Genomic DNA, 26,172 nt, shown 5'->3' with positions numbered 1-26,172 from the left:
GTGAAGTATTGACCCTTTTCTTATAAATCGAAGTGATTATATTTCAAAATACATTACTTAAATTTATTTTGTAATTCTGTACATACCTTTTTATAAAAGAATAGGAAAATAACACATAGATTTACAAATATAATAAAGTTTTTTTCATAGGTTAACTGAGATGTTTACAAAATCAAGTTACAACGATAAAATTTGTTTACAATGGCTACCAAAAAATAAAATACTTAGGAATAAATATAACCAAAGAGGTGAAGGATCTACACACAGAAAATAATACAACATCAATGAGTGAAATTTAAGAAGACACAAACAAATAAACATACTACGTTCCTGGATTGGACGAGCCAATAGTGTTAAAATGCCTATACCTCCAAAGTGATCTACAAATTCAATGCAACCTCTATCAAAATTCTAATGACATTTTTCACAGAAATAGAAAAAAAATCTTTAAATTTGTATGAAATCATAAAAGATCCCAAATAGCCAAAATAATCTGGAGCCAAAAGACCAAAGCTGGAGGCATCACAACTACTTAATTTTCAAAATCTCCTATAAAGCTATAGTAATCAAAGCAGCCTGGTACTGGCATAAAAACAGACACGTGGATCAGTGAAACATAATAGAGATTCCAGAAGTAAATCCATGCATTTACAGTCAATTGATTTTTTTACAAAGATGTTAAGAACACACAGTGGGGAAAAGGCATTCTCTTCAATAAATGGTGCTGGGAAAACTGGATATCCATGCGTATCTTCTGGATACACAGGATGAAATCAGACACTTATATCATACCATATACAAAAATCAACTCAAAATGAATTAGACTCCAAATATAAAACCCGAAACATAGAAAACATAAGGGAAAGCTCCATGACATTGGTCTAAACAACGAGTTTTTTGGAGATAAACCCAAAAGCACAGGCAACAAAAACAAATAGACAAATGGGACTGTATCAAATTAAAAAGCTTCTGCACAGTAAAGGAAACAATCAACAAAGAGTCAACCTATGAAATAGAAGAATATATTTGCAAACCATACATCTGATAAGGAGTTAATACTCAAAATACATAAGAACCTCAAACAACCCAATAAGAAAACAAATAACCCAATTAAAAAATAGGCAAAGCACCTAAATAGATATTTTTACAAAAGAAGACATACACATGACCAACAGGTATATGAAGTAAATGCTCAACATCACTCATTATCAGAGAAATGCAAGTTAAAACCACAATGAGATATGACCTCACACCTGTTTGAATGGCTATTATCAAAAGATGAAAAATAACAAGTGATAACAAGGATGTGGAGAAAGAGAATCTTTATATACTGTTGATGGGGATATCAACTGGTACAGCCAGTTCTTTCTTAAAAGCTCCCCAAGTGATTGTGATTATTAGCTATGTCTGAAAACTACTGCTCTACTAGGTAAAATTTTGTTACCCTTAGTAATTGTAGTCATGTTTATTACTATTACCACTATTATTAATTATGATATTGCAATGCATTATACACATACAGAAAATAAGAAGGCGTCCCTTGACCATTCGTTGGTTCTATTTCCACTATATTTTATTCATCACTGAAACTACGATAGCAGAATCAAACATTTTAAAGCTAAAAACACACTGAAGAATATTTCATTAAATCCCCTCATATAGTACTGTGGAAGTAGGCCTAGAGAAGTTAAGTAATTTATCAAGGTCACAGTTTTTTCATTGTATTAATTTGACTCCAAGAATCTGATTTTTTCTTTTCTTTTTTCACTATACCACTAATTTTAAAGGATTATATATAAAAATAAATTTATGACGTTAAAAATATTCATACTATCCTGTTCAGTTCCCCGAATATGACATCCCTTCTTCAAGACAACATTCCTTATTCATTCTACCCTCCATAAAGAATTCTATTAGAAACCACAGGGCAAGGCTTTGGCCTGCTCCCCTTACTTGTGCTGTGGGAAATTTCTCCTTGTGCTTCTGTGAGAACCGTTATGGGGGGCACTGCCGTCTCACTCACCTTGTCAGGACTGACTAGAAGGCCTCAGGGATCTGGACTCATACACAAAGGATACAGACTTTACTCTCTTAGCATTATTTAAGTTACATTACAGTTATAAGTAAACTTTTGAGAGTCGGTGTAGGATCATACATGATATTGTTTCTACGGGAACAGAAATTTCTGAACAATGGGTTTAGAAATGGTGGAGTGTGACAAAGCCTATGAGCAAGTAAGGCTTCACTCACTAACAGTGAATCTTAATGAAAACATTATATAGTTAATGAAAGCACTAGTTAATGAAACCCTTTATAAACACACTTCTTTCATATGAAGACCTGTGTCTTTCTGTTTACTTTGGAAAAGTCTTGGCCGGGCGCGGTGGCTCACGCCTGTAATCCTAGCACTCTGGGAGGCCGAGGTGGGCGGATCATTTGAGCTCAGGAGTTCGAGACCAGCCTGAGCAAGAGCGAGACCCCATCTCTACTAAAAAAAAAATAGAAAGAAATTATATGGACAGCTAAAAATATATGTAGAAAAAAAATTAGCCGGGCATGGTGGTGCATGCCTGTAGTCCCAGCGACTCGGGAGGCTGAGACAGGAGGATCCCCTGAGCTCAGGAGTTTGAGGTTGCTGTGAGCTAGGCTGACGCCACGGCACTCACTCTAGCCTGGGCAACAGAGTGAGACTCTGTCTCAAAAAAAAAAAAAAAATAAAATAAAATAAAAAAATAAATAAATAAATAAATAAAAGTCTTGTAATAACAAAAATTGGAAAAGCCTGTAAATAGGCACTAGAACATGATTTTTAACAAGTATAAAGCCAAGAAATAATTATATTGTAAAAGAAAAGAATATCCAAATTACAACCAAAGAAAATCTAACCCTTAAGCTATAATAATATAACAATTTCTAGCTGATAAATTAATAAAATATATAATATGATTATTTAAACTGTAATTTATCCTGTCAGTTTACCACTTACTTGTTTTTAAAGAATTTTTTATAGTGAGAGAAACTAGTATTTTAAGCCATATTACTGAAAATTAATTACAAGAATAACTATAAAACATTAAAATGTATACAAACTAAATGATTATGCACAATGAAATGTTAGCAATTAAACATTATCTCAAATTTATAGAAGAGGATATGTTGGCTTTCAAGAAAAAATAATGTAAGCAAAAGTTGGTTGGAAACACCACAGTAGAATATTCTTCTTTAAAGTTACTAATGAATTATGAATTTAATATACCAGTAATAAGAACAAATTTTTATTTTGTAGCATAACTGTCTAGCCATCAACCCCTGAAGTTTAACTTCTCCTCTACTGCACTGCAATACATGTCCTAAGGCAAACTATCTGATAAATTCTCCTCTAAAGATTTGGCTGGTCTTTGGTTCTCCACTGAATTTATTCCTTTCTCTTCCTACATACTCATTGATGCAAAAGCTTTCTGTTGCAGGATTCTTTCTTTGATTCATATCTTTTTTCATTGCACCAGCACACAACCAGTTTCTATCAAGAGACAGGGAGAAATGTCAGTGTGTACTTTTTAAAGTGCCCTTTATTCTATCTTTATATCCATTTGGTTCAAAAGATTACACATTTGTCTACAGAAAGTCTTAAGGAAAAGTTTGAAATATTAAAATCAACCTTTTAGGTTATGAATATGCAAAATGAGTCCTTTCACAGAGGCAAAAGTTAAGTATGAATTATATCTCTATTTATATCCTTTTTTTTATCATCCTACTTTCAGTTGCCATCCTCTTCCAAAACATTTCCTCTCCTTTGCTTTACCTAGCAAACACCAAATAATTGACATACCCATACAGAGATTAATTGAATGGAATAGACGCTGGCCTTCAGGTATTTAGCTATAAAGAAAGAATAACATATCAATGGTGGAAAATAAAAACCTTATGTCAGTACGAGCCATCAGGACAGCTTAATTACACTAAGCTGAAAATTTTCCTTCATCTCGTTCAGCAGGTCTCAAATATATAAGGACTCAGCAACATGAATCTTGCTTCTTACAAACCATAAAAGTGGTTTGAATAAAAATGAATTGTGAGCTTCTCTTCCTCTGCTCATCATTTCAATGTCAGCCTTTAGCCAGTTCTCATCCACCTTTCCTTTTTCTTATCACTCTGTACACTGGCTGCTACTCCTCAGGCTTCTCTGCATGTCTTCTACCCTCCCCCCTCCAATGTCAAAGTGTTTATGAGCATCTTGTTTTTTTTCTTTTTCCCTTTTCTTCATCTCTTTCTTCTCTCATTCACTAGATGAATCTTGAATACCATTTGTATACTGACTCATAGATTTATATCTCTACTTCTCATGTCTCTCATGAACTCACTGAGTTTGTCCATTTCCCTTGATCATGCCATTTGTCTCTCAAATAAGAATATTAAATTTAACAATTTATCAACTGAGCTGCTTATTAACAAGTCTTCTCCCCTCCAAAGAAAGCAAAATAAAACAAACAAAAAACTCCTCTGCTCTCTCTCAATTCATCAATTTGGACTAACCCCAATATCGCAGTCATCCTTGATTCCTCTTTATCTTTCATACCCCCACATTGATCCATCAAGAAACTCTTTGAAATGCATCCTGAATTTGTGAAACTTCATTCCTTTTCCACTGCAACCAGCCTAGTCCAAGTTCCCATCATTTTTTCCCTGGACTCTCATAATGCATTTCTATTTGGTTTCCCCAATTTCTCTTTTGCACTTCCTTCTACATACCTTGCACACAGCAGCCAAAATAAACCTTTTAAAACTTAAATTGCATCATGTCAATTTCCTTTCCTAAGACCTCCAAGGACTTCTTATCTTGCTTAGAATATAATCTGTAGATAAACTGGCCAATTGCTACCTTCAAGATTGAATTTCATACCACTATACACCTTGTTCACTATGTTACAGACACTCTGGTTTCCTTGCTAAACCTCAGAGAAAGTATGCTCCCATCTCAAAGCCATCACACATACTGTTCCTTCTGCCTAGAATCTCTTGAATACACAAGGCTTGCTCTTTACGTAGATCTCTGACATAATGTTCCTCATAACAGAGGTATTTTTGACTTACCTATCTAAAGGAGCATCTCTATTATACACGCACACACACACACACACACAGACACACACAAAACACAAAAAATGGTGCCTTGCATATAGTAGGTGCCTAATATAGATATTTGTCAAATGGATGAGTGAATATTATACTCCAAATAATTGCACAGTTTTAACTCTCACATAATGCTAACGTCTCCCAATTCTTTCTCTCTAGCATCAGCACCTCCTCTAATATTCAGAGATTCAGACCTGTGTATCTAACTCTTGAAAAGAATGCTTCCATTTGAATATCTCATAGATATCACAGCTCAAATAAGTCCAAAGGTGAACTTGTCCTTATCTTCAAATCTTATTCACACAATTTTATTAAGATAAATGGCAATCCCCTCCCCCCCAAAAACTTTTAGGCACATGCTTGATTTATCCTAGGCCTTCCCCCTATCCAATCCATCTCCAAGTCTTACCAATACTGCTTCCCTAATATTTTTTTAAACATCCATTTCACTTCACCACCACAACTTCTGCCTCAGTCTAAGATCTTACCTCTTGCTGGCCTACTGGAGTAATCTTTTAATATAATGTTAACTGAATACCCAATTTTAATTCTTAAGGCTTAACTCCAATCAATCCTTTTCACTGATATTACTCTAACCTCATAAAATTCAAACTTGCTTATGTCATTTTCTACTAAAAATATCTTTAGTGGTTCATCTTTTAAAAGTGAAGGTGAAGTCTCATAGCTCTACCTTTTTGGTTTCCTTCTCCTTCTCTCCCTAATTGGTATCCCTAAGAAGATATCTTGAGTTCCACAGTGCTTTCTTCTGTAGAAGTGTCCTATACTCCAACTGTGCAAAAGCACTAAAGCCACATGCTTTCGTAGGACTGGACCATAAAGACCCATAAAGGTAAGGATCGTTTCGGTTTTATTCATCCATGTGTCCTGAGTTCTTGGCTTACTGTACCTTCCAAGTAGGTACTAACAAATTTTTCCTAAATGAATGAATGACTCTACACTTTTGGACTGGATGATGATTTTGCCAGGGAAAGCTTTTTTCCTTCCTGCCATTGAGTAAATGCCAGCAAACATAACTTCTAGGCTTCTCAGTTTTGTGTGGAAAAATTCATTTCTTAATTTCTTTATATCTTAGTTTTTTAACATCTCATTATCCTTGAGATGAAGAATATATTTATAATTCTGAGATCTAGTTCAATTTCAACTTTTGGTCCAATAAGTATTATCACTTTTTACATACAATGGTGAAACTGCACCCTGGAAAACACATCACACCTATGCATAAATAAGTAGTCATCACTGAAATATTACTTAAAATAGCTCCCCTTCTGCTTATTAAGATAGCTTTAACGATAAATTAATAGAGGATTTTAGACTTCTAGCAAGAAAAGAATCAGGTAGGAGTTTTCATAGATTTTCCATTTTGTCTAATTAGATATGTGGCTCCTTAGTTATTGGTACAAAAGTTTGTTTTATGCTTCTTTGGAGGGGGTAAGAATTTCACTTCCTAGGAATCCATTACTTCTAAGAAAGCAACTGATAAGGTTGCTTTGAGTTTTAAACATCTATAGTATGTATTTTAAGAGATGGATGGTTTTTAGAGATTTTTAAACTTAGCATTACATTTTTAGGACTGAATAACAGCTCTTTTCACCTTTTAAAGGCCTAATATTAAAAAAATAAGATATTTTACACAGATAAATGCTCTCACAACAAGCACACGCACACATTAGTCCACAAAAAATAAAGCCTACGGATTACACAGTTCTCCAAGCTTCTCCTTCATTCATGGATCTTTCATTCATCGAGGAATTCCTGGTGAGAGCCCATCACGGAGCAGCACCTCATCATTGCAATCAGGCCAGTTCTGGAGCCCTGAGAACTTTGAATTCATACAATATCATAAACATTTAAATTAGGTTGCAATAAACAAGAAAAAAATTGTGTAACTTTTGATACTGACATTTAAACATCTTCAGGAAATCTGTCTCCATGCAATTATAAAAATAAAGAAAACGGGGCCAGGCATGATGGCTCACGCCTGTAACCTAGCACTTTGGGAAGCGGAGACAGGGGGATGGCTTGAGGCCAGGAGTTTGAGACCAGCCTGAGCAACATAGTGAGACCTCATCTCTACAAAAAATAAAAAACTAGCCAGGTATAGTGGTGAGTGCCACCTAGGAACTGGGGAGGCTGAGGCAGAAGGATCCCTTGAGCCCAGGAATTTGAGGCTGCAGTGAGCTCTGATGACGCCACTGCACTCTAGTCTGGCCAACAGAGTGAGAGCCTGTCTCAAAAAAAAAAAAAAAGAAAAAGAAAAAAAGAAAATGGGAAAAATGGGAAAACATACTTTGATCATTAAGTTTATTTCAAGTGAAAATAAATCTCAAATAACTATTCAAATAGGTGACATAGAGGTATTTAATAAAATCTGGTAACTCATGATTAAGTTTTTCAGTATTAACATTTTGGTATTACTAATACATTTCTTTCCTATTTCTCTGCAATCTCTTTCCTAATTTAAATGGTAGTATAACTATATAATTAATATAAGAGGACCATGATTAAGAAGACCTCAATTTTATGAAAAAATATGAAGTCATTTTGGAGTTACGAGAATTATACTAACATGAAGACAAAGTAGAAACAAACAAACTAAAAGGACAGAAAACTTAGGACAGAATAGTGTAAGCTTACCAAAGTTCATACGGCAGTGTACTGGGTAAGTGATCTCGATTATCTGGTAAATTGCTCAATCTTATTGTTCATGTTTCTGCAGTATGAATAGACAATAACTATTTTTTCTTTCCTTGTCAATATATTTATTTATTCATTAAGAAAATATTGAGCATCTATTAAGTGCTAAATACTGCTATAGGTACTGGTCTGACTGATATCAGGTTTTTTTTTTTTTTTAATATGGGAATGAAGTACTAAAGATAAAAAGATTATTGATTTTAAGACATGCCAAAGAACTAAAAATGGCAAAAAGCACATATAAAGACAGGTTCAGGAGACAGCATACTCAGAAAAATGCTAATAGAATAGAATAATAGCTGGAGTTTAGGACCAGCATGGGAAAATATGACAGGTCTACCAGTATTCTCTCAATGTCCCTCCTTTATCTGTAACAGACATAATTTTTCTATGATACCATTTTTATCCACTAAAGAGAGATGTAACTGTAGAATCCTTTCAAACATGAAAAATTAAGTGTAGGTTCACATAAGATAATATCTATTTGCCAACTAGTACAAATGGGAACCCCCAAAAGAAGTCGTGATAAGTTGTTTAGGGCTTTCTGGTCTTATTCTAAAATCAATTATACAGTATAGAAACTTCTGTGTTGATTTTTTTCAACTTCACCTATTATTTAATCTCCATATACTGAAAAAATAATTTATAAAAACTGATAGATAAATATGCATATAAAATTAAACCTCTCTGCATTACAATAATTAAAAGGAGTAAGTGCAAATAATCACAGGAAATAATGAAAAAGCCTGACATTTTGAAGGTAATTCAATTTCATTAATTTCAAGTACATATAGCAACTTGAACACTTAAACTAAGTGTTGCCAAGTAGAAGTCCTGCTGACCTGCCTTAATTAGCAGAAAAGAATAATTTGTAATTAGCACATTATTTATATGAGAATGAGTGCTCCTACATGAGTTCAAGTGTTTGAAAACAATTTGATTCCTTAAATCCTTCCCCCTGTAATCTTGATTTAATGAGTAAATTGTTTAATTAATCTGAGATTTATTATATAAATTAGTGAGGTTTTATTCTAAAAAAAAAAAACAGACAACAAAGGAAGATAGAGAAATGAGAAGTCAGAACTGTGTTTGAGGACTGCATATATGAATGCCTACATACATGATTTGAATTGATAAGTAACCAACTAAAAGTTCAAATAAATCAGTTAATTTCTAATTAAAAGCAGTTAAACTAATTGTCTAGTCTAAAGACACAGTAGTTCAAGTTCGGGTTGTTCTAGTGAAAAAACACTGAAGTCAAGGCTGAGGTCCTGAACATTTTTTTACTCCAATACCAAATGCTTTTAAGCAAGTCATTTAATCTCTCTCTACCTGATAGGCAAAAGAAGGGGTCACAAAGAGGTCATGATTATGTCCACATGATTCCAAACATCTGGATGAAACCTGAAAAATTTATCCATATATTTTATATGGAAAACATCTGTACATTTGCATAATTTGTTTAGTTTTCATCCAGATGCTTATCATGTTGACACAACCTTCTTCTGTGTGTGACTCTTTTTGTCTTTTGGGTGAATACTGATGCAGCCTCTTCTCAAATATTTTAATAGGTAAACCATAAGAGGAAATGTATTACAAACATTTTATATAACTTCAGTGGATTTTGCTTTAAAGAATGTGTAGAATATAGTGGAAGTATTTATAATATTGACATCAAGGGACAGAAATAATATCAGCTAAGTGTGGTACATCAGTAAAATTTACACAAATGTTGCTGGGAGTATAATCAGCATTATAAATATAGGTGAAAATCAGGATATTATCATCATGGTTCAACATTCTTTTGAGAAATTTAAGTGAAAGAAACTGACAATTTTTTCAAGGTAAGTAGGACAAATTGAGAAAAAGAAGTAATGAAAGATTCTGAATAAGTTCTTAAAATAATCAATAAACACCAAATGTGTAGATTATGAGATTCAAGCAAGCAAACTGGAAAAATATAGAAAGTGAATTGATTTTATAGGTTATAGTAAAAATGAATTATGTTCCTTTTAAATTAACCTGTTTGAAAATTATCAAAATATCTATTTGTAAGAAATGTACTATCACTTCAAAATCCTTTTCTAATATTTTACTTTCATGTACTACCTAGAGATCACATTTGGTATTTGGACTTCTAGAAATTGTATTGAGTCTAAATTTGTCTTTATCCTTGTTAAGAATAGACATCTGGTCTTTTCTTTAATGGGCACTATCATTTATGCTTACAGACCAATAAAAATAATTTTTTTTTGTATTTTTGTACTAGGCAGAAGTAGCAACATTTTATTATGGAACAAACAGGGATATAAAAGAGTATATGTTATTTATTAATAAAGTTCAAACAGAAGAATACAATAATGTGGAAGTTTATACTGAGGTCCAGATTGGGGGAAAATGTAAACAACTGTCAACAGTATATAAAAGGTGAATTAATTTAGCTTAATTTATGTTAAAAGACAAAATTCAAACAAAATAAATATTAAAATTTTCAATAAGTATAAAATTATATATAATAAAAGCATCCTTGATGTTGATAGATAATGAGTCCAAAAATAGGCTACTTTTGGTATGTTTACGTCAAGATATATTATGGAATAGATTATGTACATAACCCTAAAATCAGAATCATTGATCTTGGCTTTATGTCATTAGTGTGGCTTATCCATTTTCATCCATAGATAACACTGGTCTATTCTGAATACCTGAGTTTCCACAAATTTTCAGATGGTAACACAATAAAAAAAAGAAAATCTTTAAGATAAACAGATACTCCTAAATTAACTTACTTTAAAAAATTAAACGAAGATACTGTTTTGTCATGTCAAATTTGCTGTCACTTGAACTAAAAAGAAAAATCACTGAAAAATGTAAAAAATTAACAGACTGACTCAGGATATATTTTGGTTGAGTAGAAACTGATCCAATAAACTTCACAGAAAGAAAAAAGTAAAACAAAAAAAGCACAATGGTCTTTCTGTGTGCTACTTTCGGCTGTGCCATGCCTGAGCAGAGGAAAAGAGTTTCACTCCTGTTGTTTATTGATTTTCTAGATTAAGAATCCCAGTGAGAGAATTGTAACAGACAACCATAAAATTATTTTTGGTGTGCTTATTTGCCTTTCCCTTGCATCTATTTGGCCTGTGCCTGTAGACAATTATGCGTTCTAGCCTAGACTCAGGTGCTAATAATGAAGGACAAATAGAATCATATGTGTAAACTTCCCCTTCTGATGAAAATTTATATTAACTTTCTGCCACTGTAAACAGAACTGCATAGCTCAGCGTCCCTGATGAATTGGTGATGAATTCAGTCATTTATATCCCAGGAATCTGTGCATTTATGGGAAAAGATGAAAACCGTCTGTATTGTGTAACCTTGCACTTTTTGAGTAAGAAAAAGAAAACACCAGCCTGTTTAGTTCATCACTTAAAGTGTGTAAATTTCAGCTCAAATACCAGATTTCTGCATGACTCTGTCAGTCTCCACTTTGGGGATCTGCGCCAATATAAACAAGCCAAACAGTGAAGAGTGCCATGTTATCGCTACAACTGTGAACTTATACACTTTCAGCCTTCCATAAAAATTGTTATGAATATCTTTACAATACAACAGAATCTTTGTTATATACTGAAGCTGGACAGTTTGACAGTTTGGCAGCTCTGTTGGAGAACAAAGTAATTTGGGATAGATAAGAACATGGCTAGTCTTTTTCTGACTAAAAACATTCCATCCTATTTTTAAAACTATACTTCCAAAACACTGTCAGATTTCTTTTTTAACAAAACTTTTCAGAGATAAGCTAGATTAATGAATGCAAAGATATGAAATATTGATAGAAGAGAATTTCTTATTTACAAAAAACCACAAGGCTTAACATTAGCAAAAATATGCCTCAAGTATATTGAATGACTAAAAAAAAAATCCCAGTATTTACATGTAGACTTTTTTTTAAAGTACTTTTGGTTTTGTCTTCTTAATATAAACATTTAGGTAAATACAGTTTTAAACTCTACAATTTAGAAATATACTGATGGCCTGGAAAACAAAACAAAACAAAAACACAATGTTAAGCCTTAAGCCACAGATTCTTTCTAGACTCCATTAGTGTGGGAAATTCAAGTTAATACAAGAAATGGCTATAAAAACTTGTTTCCAATTTATTAATATTAAACATTTATCTACTTGTAGATTTCTTTCATTTCTCTAAGACTGTTAATATAAATGTGTACTATGAAATTTATTAAATTACTTTTTTCAAAATCTTGCCATATCCTTATAATATTTTCAGTAACTTACAAGGTCAATTTAAAAAATGATTATGAATTCTGCTGTTTTAACCACATAAGCAGAGATTTTGCATTACTAAAATATTGGAATATATGGTTAAGATAAAGCATATTTTATTTTTACTTTAGCACTTAAATGTAACTGGATATATAACTTGTATTTGAAAAGAAAATGCCTTTCAAGTTCATGTTTCACGGTTATAAGATTGCACACCTTTCATGATACACTTTATCTCAAAGTTGTCTGTGGCTGTTCCTATCACTCTGTGTGCATGACCTTTTAGTAAGCTGAAGAAGATACAGTTATCTTCTTTTCTGACATGCAACATCTATCAATCAACATGTTTTCATGTAATTTATTCAAGGCAAATAGCAGCTCCTAAGGCTAGTGAACCGCAGCACTATCCCAGTGATTTTGATTAAGAAATGATGTGCACGGCTTAGGTCAGAAATGAAAAATGCAGAGGAGTATTGATAAAGATGTATCAAAAACAGTAAAATGGAACCAAAGGACAAAATGAATATTTGAAAACATATATAGGCTAAGCATAACTAACCTTGATAACCTTGCTTAAAATCTATTCTAATAAATTTGGGGCATGTGTAAATTGATGAAGTTCTAATGACACCAATTTAGTTTACCTTTTGTATCTGAGGCAATGCATCTGTAGTTCTGTTGGGTTAATTCACATTTTTCTCATTGAATCAAGAATGTAAATTAAGACAAAATGATTCTTTTTCAATTTCATGCTGAAGTAGCTCAAGTTAGTGAATGTAATTTCTCCTAACAAGAAAAATTTATCACTGTACAGCTCACTCAGTTACCTCCTGTAGTGAGTTGTGATATGCATTTATGGAAGAGAATGGATAAAAAGATTGATAAATGTGATAAAAGAATAGGCCCTCCTTCAAGAAAAGATAGGCACAATTAAATGACTTTTAACAATTCCTCATCTTTATTCCAGCTTATAGCATCTCTGCAATAATTGCACTATTATAAATTACAATTACTTTTTACATGAAAAAATGTGTTTGTTTGTCTTTTTCTATGGTAGTAAAAACTCCTCTAAAAGGAGTAAAGAGGCTTATGTTCCAGTCCTGATTCTACTACTGAAGAGCTGATTACTTTGGGCAAGTAGTCTGTGAGGCCGCAATTTCTTCATCTAATCTCTCACATCTCTGTACCTCTAGGGTTCTTGAATCTGTATGCTTAATACTGTGGATAATGATATTTCTTAAAAGAAAAACTTACTTTTTCTCTGCAGATATTTTAAAGTAGAAAATACATAAAATATAAATGAAGAACATACTCTTAAAGGAATGGGCCACATATATAAGTATATATATTTTAAAAGTAAATATATAATTTTTAATAGTAGTAAAGACTTTAGGCCCCATAATACAATAGAAAGAGTACTCAGATATCTAGGTTAGGTGAGCTAAATTCTCACCTTTGTGAGAATCAACTAGTCTCACTGACCATTAGCAAATCCTTGAACCACTCAAAGCTTCAATTTCTTATTTTCACTAGAGTATCTCCAATGACTTTACATTCTTGATCCTACTTTATTCATCAAAAACTGTATTAATTCTTTTTGAATGCTTCTATTTATGGCAAAATTTTAAATAGTTCACCATCTTCTATATGCATATAATTTTGAATATTATTTGTTAATTACTTAAGCAATCCTTCAACTTCAAAGCAAATTTTTTCTTAAAAAAGAAACTTAAAATGGCCATTACATTGCACAAGTAAAAAGGTAAGTTAAAAGTGTTTTCAGAAAAAAAAAGAATCAGGAGAAAAAAAGTTTTGAGATCAGAACAGACACATCATTAAGTGCGATATATTTGCTAGAGGTTAGCCACAGATTTAATGCTAAGCTTTCTAACAGCTCATATGACGGGAAAAAATCATAATCAAATTACAAGGTTCATTGTGTAAGATGAAAGGAAATAAGTTACTTGCAAAAAGAACTATTCCTAATAGTGAAATCTGAGTTTTATTTTTTCCCCATGGGACTTTAAGTAGCAAACACTGGAAAAGACACTGAAAAACATCCCCTACAACATTCTTAAATAAAGTAGCAAAATAAATAGTTTGAAAAAAATTACAACGTCCCTAAATTTAGGCTACTGGTATTAAACCATTTTATATGGAGCCAATATAACGGTGGTACAGCTATCAGGCTATCAGTAGCAACCCAGGGTTAAGTTTTAGAGGACTTAAGGAATTGTGTATTCTGCATGCAATCCTCCATAATCACTCTTAGACAAGCTTTTGCAGGATCTTATGACTCCTCATAAGTTGCAGTAGCTAATTTCTTCTAGGCCAGTGAGCCTCAAACTTGACCATGCATCAGAATTACCTTCAGAGTAATTGCTGAGCTTCATCCCCAGGGTTTCTGATTCAGTAGGTCTAGGGAGTGGCCTGAGAATTTATATATATATATATATATTTTTTTTTTTTTTTGAGAATTTATATTTCTAACAAGTTCCTAGATGATGCTGTGGCTGCCAGGACTCATACTTTTGATAATCGCTCTTCTAGGTCATCAGTTAAGTACAGATCCAAAGACTTTAACAAATAAGCGGAGTGTAAGAGATAACATCCTCCTAAGGAAAGAAAGATGCCCAAAATGGACAAAAAATGAAACAAAGTCACCCACCCAACAAAAAAATCATACTGACATATGCTCCAAGACAAATTATTTGCAAAGTATGCCTATAAAATTAAATGAGATGTTACTGAATGGCGTATAATTTCTAACCAGTTAAAAATGTGAACTATTGACTAAAATGTTTTCCTTTGTTATGAGAATAATTATTTTTTTCTGGTATTAATTAGACAGTTACTTATTAAGATCAATTTTAGTTCATAATTAATATGATGCCATCCTCATATAGACTGTTAATATTATGCTCCCAGTTACTAAATGTTACTTCAGTGATGTTCCTCAATCTGACCTTTCATGTCTCTTTAATCATTTCCTATTTTCCTCTGCCTGTATTGCACTTAATCAGATTGCATTCTAATTATTTTTTCCATATATATTTTCTTATTAGATCACTACCTTCCTGAACAAGGACTGCATTTTCCTTTGCAATTCCATTGCCTAGAATAGTCAATAAATATGTGTCGAAATGATCTGACCAAGAGGGGAAAATGTTTTTAAGTGTATTAAATTCAAACCAATATGGAGTTCATCTAAGGCTAGAAACTAAGCACAGTGAATGAAATGTGTACTTCCTGATAGTTATTTTAAAATTTATAAACATAAGTTAAATTTGCAGCCTCTTTCTCCCATTATTAAAAGTATCCAAAAAAGAAAATCTCCTCTAAACAATGGATTCTGTGAGGTAGTAATTAAGGTTTATAGTGAATCGTAAAGCAAAAACATTTCAGCATATCTTGCATTGATAATAGTGGATATCTTAGGGAAGAAAGCATAGGACTTGAAGACAAACAGACCAAGATTCAAGTCAATCTGTAGTCATTCAGTCTCTGTAGGCCTTCACTGTACAGCACTGAACATTTTTATCTCTGTTTCACCATCTATAAGTAAAGATAACAATATTGTCCTCATAATATTTCAAAGAATCATTCTGAGGATAATACGGGATGATGAACATAAATTTCATTTGAACACTATACAATTACTGTTATTTCTAGAAGAAAAATAAAATTTAAAGCACATGATCCTCAAAGCTACCATTGGATATTTTCTTAAATAGTTAAAAATTTTCAAAAAAATTTCTCTAGTCTTAGAAAAATGTATATTTTATTTGAAACCCCCTGAAATGATAAAAAATAAATAAAAATGCAAACACAATAGTAAAAATGAAAGCTGTTATTGAGTACACAAATAATTTGGCAAAATTTACATTCTACTGTGCTACTAGCAACATTCTTTTACTATGAGAATATAACTAGTCTAGATTACATCATTGTCAATAGATAGATATTTTGTACCTTCACCTGAAATTCACCTATCAACTTTGAACCATATGGGTAAGATATTTTCTTTCTTTAATTCACCAAATTCTAATAGATTATAAGCTACTTGAAGTCAGCATTACTACAGTAATTTATATGACTTTGTACTATCCACAGTATATTTATGGACATGTGTAAAATAGAGTGTAGGTAGTAAATCAAATGAACAAATAGTCAATGAGTTCACTGAGCTAAACTGGATATCATTAGACATTTAAAGAGTTTAAAACATTTAAAATCCTTTGAGAAATTTAAAATTTATGTTAATACTACATATATAACTGAAGAGTTAAATAGCAATGTAACATATAAATAACAATGCAAGAAGAAGAGGGATGGTTATAAGACTACTTAATAATACATTTCTTTTAGCTTTAGTAACTTCAAGTCTTCAAACAAGCATTCTATGCATTTGCTAAAGTTATAGGTAGGAACTAGTTCAATGTATGACAAATTGTACACTTTTTCACATCCTAAGACTCAATTATATACTTTTACTCTTAAATTAACTGGTTATTTTGCTCATTATATTTTATTAATCAATTTCTGAAAGCAAAATTTCCAAAACATTAACTATTTTCCCTCTCTGCCTTTTTGCTACTCTTACCAATATATAAGTTACCTTTTGTTGATGAGATGAAAATACCAGCACACTCTATAAACACATAATGCATTGTACTGGCATAATTCTATACTTTGAGTATTGTATCCTTAAAAGTCCAACTTAATTAAATTTTAATTTTTTGTGTATAATTTCTTAAAAATTGGAAGACATCATTTGAGCCAGAAACAATTAATATTTTGCAGCATAGCAGAATGAAGCTTAGTATTGTTAGTAGTAGATACTCCTGCCACATTTATAGGTTTTTATGATAAACAGAAGTTAATATTTTTCCTGTCATGAGTATACACATAATTATTTTCATTTTTTAAAATAGTTGCTATTGATAAGGGAACAATCATACTACATGGGGATTATTATAAGTAGGTTTAAAAAAAAAATAAGCTAAGTGCAGTTGCATGTGCCTGTAGTCCCAACTACTTGTGAAGCTGAGGCAGAGGATTGTTTGAGCTCAGGAGTTCATGTCCAACCTGGACAACATAGCAAGATCCTGTCTTTAAAAAAATAATAATATGATTTTGAACAGTAAATCAATAAATGTTTATTTATTTTGCAAAATGCTTTCACCATTTTTGGTATTCAATCCTATTAACATACCTTTAAGCTAAAAGAAGTGTTCTATCAGAATAGCATATAAAATTTGATTTATACAAAGACAGTTTCTAAACCTGCTCTGTGATGTTTACTTAGCTGAAGAAAATATACTTCATCTCCTAAAATTCTACTTTAACAAATCAGTAAATATTTACTACCTAATAAATACAGAATTTCTCCTCAAGTCCCAATAACTGACTGCTCCGTAAAAGCAATCACTATACAGAAAATAAAAATGTATCAAAGTTTGCCACAAGTCTGTGCTAATAAAAAGGAAAATTTGTTGGCTGAGAAAAATATAATGTAGCAGTTGGAACTGCTACTTGGAACTATATTGAAAACTTAAATATTAGTAGAAACAGCATTTTAACAAAAATATTGTATTTGCTATTTTCCTTAGGACCTTGCAATGAAGCATATCTTGGAACAGCCTGGGATTTAAGGGCTGCAGGGGATATTCAAGCCTCTGGACCCACATGCTGACCTGAAGACAACCAATCCATTCTAGTGCACAGCAAATTTTAACTTTGATCAAGTATTCATAAAAGCTCCAGGCTTATTAGATTTTACAGTTTGTATATATGGTAAGGGGTAAGGTAAGAAATGAAAACTTTCAGGCTCTTTCTGTAGTAGACATGATGGGACAGTGGTGGCTGACCATACATACATAACACAACCTTCCCATAAAGAACTCCATGGAAATGGTGAACATCATTGTTGACATAAAACCAAGCCAACTGTAATTATTAGAATGAGAGGGTGAATGTCTCAAAAATGTAAGCGATGAAAACTAAAGAAGAAACAAAATTGATAGAGTCTTTGTTTAAGGGCAGAGGTGCAAGATAAGTGAAATATCATTACAGAAGTATTGTTTTATAGAAATATAGAAACGTGTCATAAAATTTTTACCACTAGGCTGTTTCATGTAAATTTCAGTAGCATGAGTCTATGTTTATAGCAAATATTAGATCAGTTTCAATGTTTAAAATTATAGTATTTCAGATTTTGTAATATTAATTTTATATAAGTAATTTTGACTGAGGAGCAAAGATATCTTCCATTGTATTTTAAAACTTTAGATATTCCGTAAAATATGGATTTTTATTTTCACTTTCTTTGCAGTAATTACCAGTGGTTTGAAAAACCATGATCTAAAGCACTTTACTTCTCATCGTGTATTCCAGTTTTCCTGCATGCTGGCAAAGGATAAAGAAAGATTACTTCAATAGTATCATAGTCTGAACTTGAAGCAAAAATTGTCACATTACCGAATTACAATTTAGGAGTAATTTCAAGGAAGTTTCTTTTCAAATTATGTTATGAACGTTCTAGGTATACAGTTTGATAATTTTTTATGTAATGATGCTTTATATCACTTTGGGCAAAGTGCCACTTAAAATTTACTTACTTATTGCAACTTCAAACTGGTAAAAAAATACATCTATAGACATTTTTAAATTTTACACATGGGTTTTTGTTGTTGTTTTTTTAAAGACAGTCTCACTCTGTCACCTGGGCTAGTGTGCAGTGGCATCATCATAGCTCACTGCAACCTCAAACTCCCGAGCTCAAGTGATTCTCCTGCCTCAGCCTCCCAAGTAGCTGGACTACAGGTGTGTGCAACCATGCCTGGTTAATTTTTCTATTTTTTGTAAAAATGGGGTTTTGCTCTTGTTCAGATTAGTCTTGAACTCCTGGCCTCAAGCAATCCTCCCGCCTTGGCCTCTCAGGGTGCTAGGATTACAGGCATGAACCACTGTTCCCACCTTTTAAATTCTAATAAAAAAATTTCCACCAATCCTCTAAAAATAATTCTCTTGTATTTTAAAAGTATGTTAATCCAAAAATCCTGATTCTGCCACCATAGAAAGAAGAACTATTGACATCAGTAGAATCATAGAACATGTTTTCTGTGAATCAAAGACAAATAATAATCTTTGATGCTTAGATAATTCCTTCCTGTGGTAACATCCTATCAGAAAACTTAACATTTCCAACCCCCATTCCCTGACAAAAAGAAAGAAAAAGGCCAAACTGCCCCCAAATCTTTCTATGATACAGAAAGCATCAACAGAGAGGCACAAATTGTTCTTAAGATAATGTTTTGTTTGCATAGAATTTCTTAGTTTCCTTTAGTAAATCCACTCTGCCGTGTGTGTGTGTGTGTGTGTGTGTGTGTGTGTGAGAGAGAGAGCGAGAGAGAGTCTCTGTATGTATTTTATCTCTGTATAAATATACTTAGTATTTCGTACATAGCTGACAATCTATATGCATTTCTCTATGGCTTGCTGTTTCTGTTTTTGTTTTGTTTTTGTTTTTTTTAAAATAGACTATTTTTTGGAGCAGTTTTAGGTGTACTGCAATATTGAATGAAAGATACAGAGATTTCCCATATACCCTCTGCCTGCACACATTCGTAGTCTCCCCATTATCAACATCCCCCACCTGAGTGATGTATTTGTTATAAATTCTGAACCTACATTGAATATCATTATCACCCAAAGGCCATAGTTTACATTAGGGTTTACTCTTGGCGTTGTACATTCTATGGGTTTAGACAAAGTATAATGACATGTATTCACCATTATAGTATCATAGAGAGTAATTTCATTGCCTTAAAACTCCTCTGTGTTCTGCCTATCCATCATTGCCTCCCTACTCAGCCTGTGGGAACCACTGATCTTTTTACTGTCTCCATAATTTTGCCTTTTCCAGAATGTACTATAGTTGGAATCATACAGTATGTAGCCTTTATAGATTGGCTTCTTTCACTTAGTAATATGCATTTAAGTTTACTCCATGTCTTTTCATGGCTTGATAGCTGATTTCTTTTTATTGCTGAATAATATTCCATTGTCCAGATATACCACAGTTTATTTTTTCATTCACCTACTGTAGGACATCTTGGTTGCTTCCATATTTTGGCATTTATAAGTAAAGCTGCTATAAATATCTATGTACAAGTTTTTGTGTGAATGTAAGTTTTCAACTATTTAAGATGCAAAGAAGTGCAGTCGCTGGATTATATAGTTAAGAATTTGTTTAGTTTTGTAAGAAACCGCAAAATTATCTTCCAAAGGACCATTTGCATTCCCACCAGTAATGAATGAGAGTTCCTGGTGCTCCACAGCCTTGCCAGCATTTGGTGTTGTCAGTGTTCAGGATTTTGGCCATTCTAATAGTAAGTGTGCAGTGATATATTGTTTTAATTTGCATTTCCTTCATGACATATGATGAAGCACATCTTTTCTTTGCTTATTTGCCATTTGTGTACCTTCTTTGGTGAAGTGTCTATAAAGGTCTTTGGCCCATTTTTTAATCACACAGTAAATACACTGTTCATCTTTAACCTCCACCTGGTGAATTTCCTAGTTAGAAATGAAGGTTTATTTTTTGTTTGCTTCTGGGCTTGAGGTGGGTGAAAAGAGCAATAAGATATGTCTCTCTTTTTGCTTTCTACTACTCTCACTCCTGATCTAGGGGTTTTGAGGTCTAAGAAGATAGAAAGAGTAGGAAATCATGCAATAGAAGAATGGGAAAGACTGGAAAGGAGGAAAAAAAGGATGGAGTAGGGACAAACTATGGAATTAAAGGATCAAATAATAAATAAATAGAGCCAATTTCACAGTACTTCTGGCTAACTCAAATACTCATGTAGTTAGATGAACAGACCACTTCCATGCTGTAACCAAATCCTTATTGTTTTATTTCCTGTTGATTTAAAATAACCAAGATTAGAGTCTGTTTTCAGAAAAACAACTTACATAAATTGGTGAAAATGTTATTATTCCTTAATTACTTTTAAAAATATTAAAATAAAATGGAAGTGATTATATTTTCCATAAAACTTAATCAAAAAAGATATACACTTTAAAATATGGTATTACAAGAGTTCCGTATAGTGGAGATATCTTTAAAACTTCAAAAAGTTTCTAACTTCTGAAATCAAGATTGATTATCATTTAGAAAGTGCCTAAACTATCTCTGACAAAATGATTTGAAACAGATATAGCATCTGTTTTTGCAGGTGGAGTAACCTAATAAAATCTTAGAGCACACAGTGGCTTTTATTCTTTATTTTTTTCTATCAATCCTTCAATAGTGTTCATATTTCACAGTATTGTTTTCTTAAGCCTCCAGGTTTGTGAGCTCATTAACAGGAAATATGTCAAGTCTTCTAGAAGCTGTTTAGTAATATAATTTCAGAAGTTATAAAGTGGTTGTTATAAAAGTTCAATGAACATATAGCATTTAAATGCTAGGTAATTTAAGGAATACTTAGTTTTGAAATGCATCGCCTAAATTTCATCAAAAGTTAGACCACAGATAGAGCTTAAACCTCAGACTCATTAAATTAATAAGCTGGGGCAAGTTTTTTGTTTGTTTTTAACTTTTAATAAAATGATGACCATTTGCTTACTGACAAATGTGGGTTTCTCAAGTCAGCAAAACTGAACTTGAAGATGAGTGCTCTAAATAAAGTTCAAAGTCAAAACCTGTATAAAATGCACATGCACATTTAATTCTAATCCTGTGGTACCTATGAACCACATAATCTCCAAAAACCTGAGTTTTAAAGAGGTAAATTTGCATACATGAAAAGCCATTCTAGTTTATATTTTTCACTGATCATAGCAGATTAACAGAAAGTATAAAGTGCCTATCTATATAAGTGTTACCCCCCTCAAATGATCCTTTTTGAAGTGTCAGTTTATATTTACATGGTTCAAAATACATTTTGATTACTGACTCTGCATTACATTCTCATGAACAAGAGTAGCAGCGGCGGTTAGTTGTTATTGTATTAATAGTACTATGGACTCCATTTTGTAAATGAGGAAGCTAAGTCTTTGGGACTTCAGCGTAATGGACAAGATTATGGAGCTCTGAAGTTATACCATCTGGGTTTATATTGCGGCTCCACCACTCATTAGCTGTGAGAGCCTGGACAATTTATTTATCAACTCTACACATCATGATATATTTCCATCTTTGTATATCATTACATATTTCTATAAACGAACAGTATTTATCTCAAAGGGTGGTTGTGATAATTACATAAGCTGGTATAAGTGCTTAAAATAGTACCAGGAATGTAGAAAGTATTCAATGAGTATTAAATATTCTTCTTCTTCACCTTATTCCTCTTATTGTTATTAGCATGATTATTATATTTTCACCAATATTACACAGTAATATACACAATATACACAGTAAGTGTAATATTGTCTAGGAGTAGAACTTAATTCTTGGGGATGCCAATGTGCACACACTTAAATAAATACCCTGAAATGTCTCAGTAAATATTTGGATTATGTTTGTTTAAAAATTCAGAAATATATATCTGTTCACACTCTTTAACTTTTTAAGACTATTTTGGAAAATATGCTTTACTAAGACAAGTGCTTTAATTTAGGAGAAATTTAAGACCTCTAAAACTATAAAACATGGTATTTCCAGAACTATTTATACTGAATGTTTTTAGTATTTCAAATTCTACCACTGAACTTCAATAATACATAACAATATTAAGTTTTGTTTTTGCACTATTCAGGTTCAGAGATATTGATATGAGTTACTTGAAACCATATGTAAGCGGCGTTTTTTAATAAAAAATTTCTAAAACATATTTTTAGAAACATTTGATATTGATCTTTTAAAGAATTGAGACTGGATTGTAAAATATTTTCAGTAAAAGCAATCCTTTCATTTTAAAGTTTTTAAATTTAGAATTTGGGGCAAAGTAAATATAGTTTATAATATTAACAAAAAATTATTTTTTATTTTACTTTTCTTTTTTCTTTCCTTTTAAAACTCTTCTTTCATAAATTGATATTTAACTTTATGTTCCAAATTGATCATGTGTGCTGGTACAATGTAAACAGAGAACAAAAATGTTTATATCTATATGTGTTCATTTCACAGAGCAAGGTAAGAGTATATGTAATGGAGAACAAAAAAAGCAAAAAAAAATCTTCAAAAGATGGAAATGGGGGGAAGAGACAAACGACTGAGAATGTTGGTACACTCTTCTATTTCATCATGATTAAGACATACTTTGTGTTCATTCTTATAATTACATTTTCCAAAACATAAAATCATATGTAGTTTTAATGCCAAGCCAGGACAAATCAGATTGATTAAGAAAAAAATTATCAAATTACCTTCAATTAAAAATCAATATCTGGTATAACAATTGAGTAAACTGCTATCTCTAAATTTAAAAAGAAAACAAAGAATACAGCATTAATTATAAAACATAAATCCTAATCTTTCCTAGACTCCCTAACATGGAGAGGATTTCAAATGTTAATATTGTTCAAAGCATGGAGTAGGACTTCTGGGCTAACTGCCAATTCCTATTAGAACTATTTTCTCCTCAATCACTAGTTCAAGCATGCATGATATCGCAATGCATAAATAGTAGCACAACAAGTAGGAAACACGAGACAATCTCTCTCTCTCGATCCTCCTGTTATGCTGAGTACTGATAGGATTTAATTTCTAGAGTACTGCATGTAGTTTTGGGACCCTGCCAACTAGGAGGAATATATGTGACTAAGAGAGGAGAGCAATAAATGGTGATTAAGTTAAAATCGGAACCCAAGCCTTAGTGACCCCCTTTTTAAGAGCAGGTCTGGAATATTTTCAACATCAATGACAACAGAAAACTTCTCAGGTAAGGGGGCTAATGGTGCTATAGCCCAGGCCTTATTACTTACTTACAACTTCTAAACAACCTATTTTGATATATATAATTTATGAGATAAACTGCAAAGAATAGGCCTAGGATGAGTTCACCTGAGCCAGGGAATCAGACACTCTGGTGTCAGATCCTGGCGAGGACTTGATCTGAGCTTTAAAAAGGTAGAGAGGCAGGACTCTAATTGCAGAGAGGCAGTAGAGAATAGTGATTAAGTCCACATTAATGTCAGTTAATGACAAAAGAATTAATTCTTTAGGAAGATACTGGTGGTTCATCTGAGTGGAAAGTCTTTACTTGTACTACTCCTCTAGTAGAAGCTATTTTAATGCACACTTTAGGGGACATTTCCTAGCTTGTCACTGTAATTCTGAATTGATCCTTACATTTCTTAAACTCTGTTTATTGTGACTCAAAGGTTTATTATAGCTAGATTGGCTATTCAGAATTAGATATTATCAACATTTCTCAGGACTGGTTAGGTTATAAATATAGATTTAAATGTTCTTTGAGATTTTAAAAAATATATAAAAATATAGGTAAAGTACTTCTCTGGAATTATTTCTAAAATAAATTTTAAAATGTACAGATAATTTAAAATATGTATCTGAGCAAGAAGGAGGGGAGGTAATAAGCTTATCTGAAAAAACTCCAAAATGAAATGTGGTGATCATATTTTCTATCTGTACAATCACTGAGGTTACTGTTCTACCCTTCAAACTTGTTATTGAATTAAAATAATCTATATCAACATATCTTCAAAGTTGAAAAGAAAATTAGATTAGGAATAAAAGGTTGTTTCTGACAACACAGAGATTCATCCACAAGATGTGAAATACTTCAGTGGGTTTTAGTTTTTGTTATTAGATCAGGTTAAATTAATTTTCAACCACATTCATTATCCAAAGCTAGAGAATACTGGGAGTTAAGTGTTTTACCCACAACCTAGTGTTTATTTAAAGACTAATATCTATAATGATTCTTTAATTATCACACTCAACTTTGTAGAGCAATTTCTCACTGGTGGGCCTATTATCCCTGACATCAAAAGGAAATCTCTCTATTTTTCTCTCTTTCCATACACACACACACACACATACACACACACATATACATATGTATGTGTGTGTGTGTGTGTATTTTTATATATATATATATATATATATATATATAAACATTTAATTTCTAGAGTACTGCATGTAGTTCTGGGACATATAGTTTTAGGATATATATAGCTAAAAGCCTTCATAGAAAATAAATGTATATATGTCTATGTAGATATACAGAAAGTATATGGAAGACAGAAGGCACAGTAATTAAGAATACAGGTCAAAATGCCTGGGTTTAAATCCTTGCTTTACCACTTAATATGTGATATCTTCCTTCCACTTAGGAGGATTATCTAATCACCCTTTGCCTCAATTTTCTCATCTGCAAATTAGGCAATATACCTACACTTAACCTCCAGTGTCCCTATGAGGATCAAATGAGACAATATATGAAAAGTATTTAGGACATTGTCTATAATAAAGTAGAGAGTCAATATGTGTTGGTGAGATGACGATGATTATGAAGAAGCAGGAGAGGGAGATGGAGGGGGAAGAAGAAAAATACTTACTCTTGGCAAATGTCTCAATGGTCATTCATTACTTTGAGGCAGGCAATGATAAAAATTACAAAAACAAAATCTTCTTTTGGCTACCAACCTTTCCTAGCTCTCTTAAATTCAAGTTTAAGGGAGATGTGCATCTGGGTGTTAAAGTGACCAAGATTCTCACAAATATGTCTATTATTTTCTGTTCAATTAAGTACAAGGTTTAAGAATAGGAAATTAAGGGCTCATGTGGCTCATGCCTGTAATCCCAGCACTTTGGGAGGCCAAGGCAGGAGGATCAGGGGGATTGCTTGAGTCCAGGAGTTGGAGATCAGACCCAATAACATAGTGAGATCACATTTCTAAAAAAAAATATAAAAATTAGTGGGCTGTGGTGGCATGCACCAGTAGTCCCAGCTAATGGGAGGCTGAGACAGGAGGATCACTTGAGCCCAGGAGTTTGAGGCTGCAGTGAGCAATGATGATGCCACTTCACTCTAGCCTGGGTGACAGAGTGAGACCCTGTCT

General features: G+C 32.5%; 1 protein-coding gene across 6 annotated transcripts in view; it reads right to left on the bottom strand.

Moving 5' to 3' along the window:
* Positions 1-26,172, bottom strand: part of FOXP2 (forkhead box P2) — a 241,094-nt gene that overhangs the window by 166,599 nt on the left and 48,323 nt on the right. For 2 of the 6 annotated variants that reach the window (XM_069462525.1, XM_069462524.1), the window contains exon 2: positions 5,622-5,627. The exons of the other annotated variants lie outside the window; for them this stretch is intronic. In XM_069462525.1, coding sequence (XP_069318626.1) covers positions 5,622-5,627 — 6 coding nt within the window. The remainder of the gene's footprint in view (positions 1-5,621; positions 5,628-26,172) is intronic. 6 annotated transcript variants of the gene reach the window in all.

Source organism: Eulemur rufifrons, chromosome 29 (assembly GCF_041146395.1).
Source record: "Eulemur rufifrons isolate Redbay chromosome 29, OSU_ERuf_1, whole genome shotgun sequence".
NCBI classification, from domain to species: Eukaryota; Metazoa; Chordata; class Mammalia; order Primates; family Lemuridae; genus Eulemur; species Eulemur rufifrons.
Note: the sequence above shows the minus strand (reverse complement) of the source record. Positions and strands in the feature narration are given on the sequence as shown.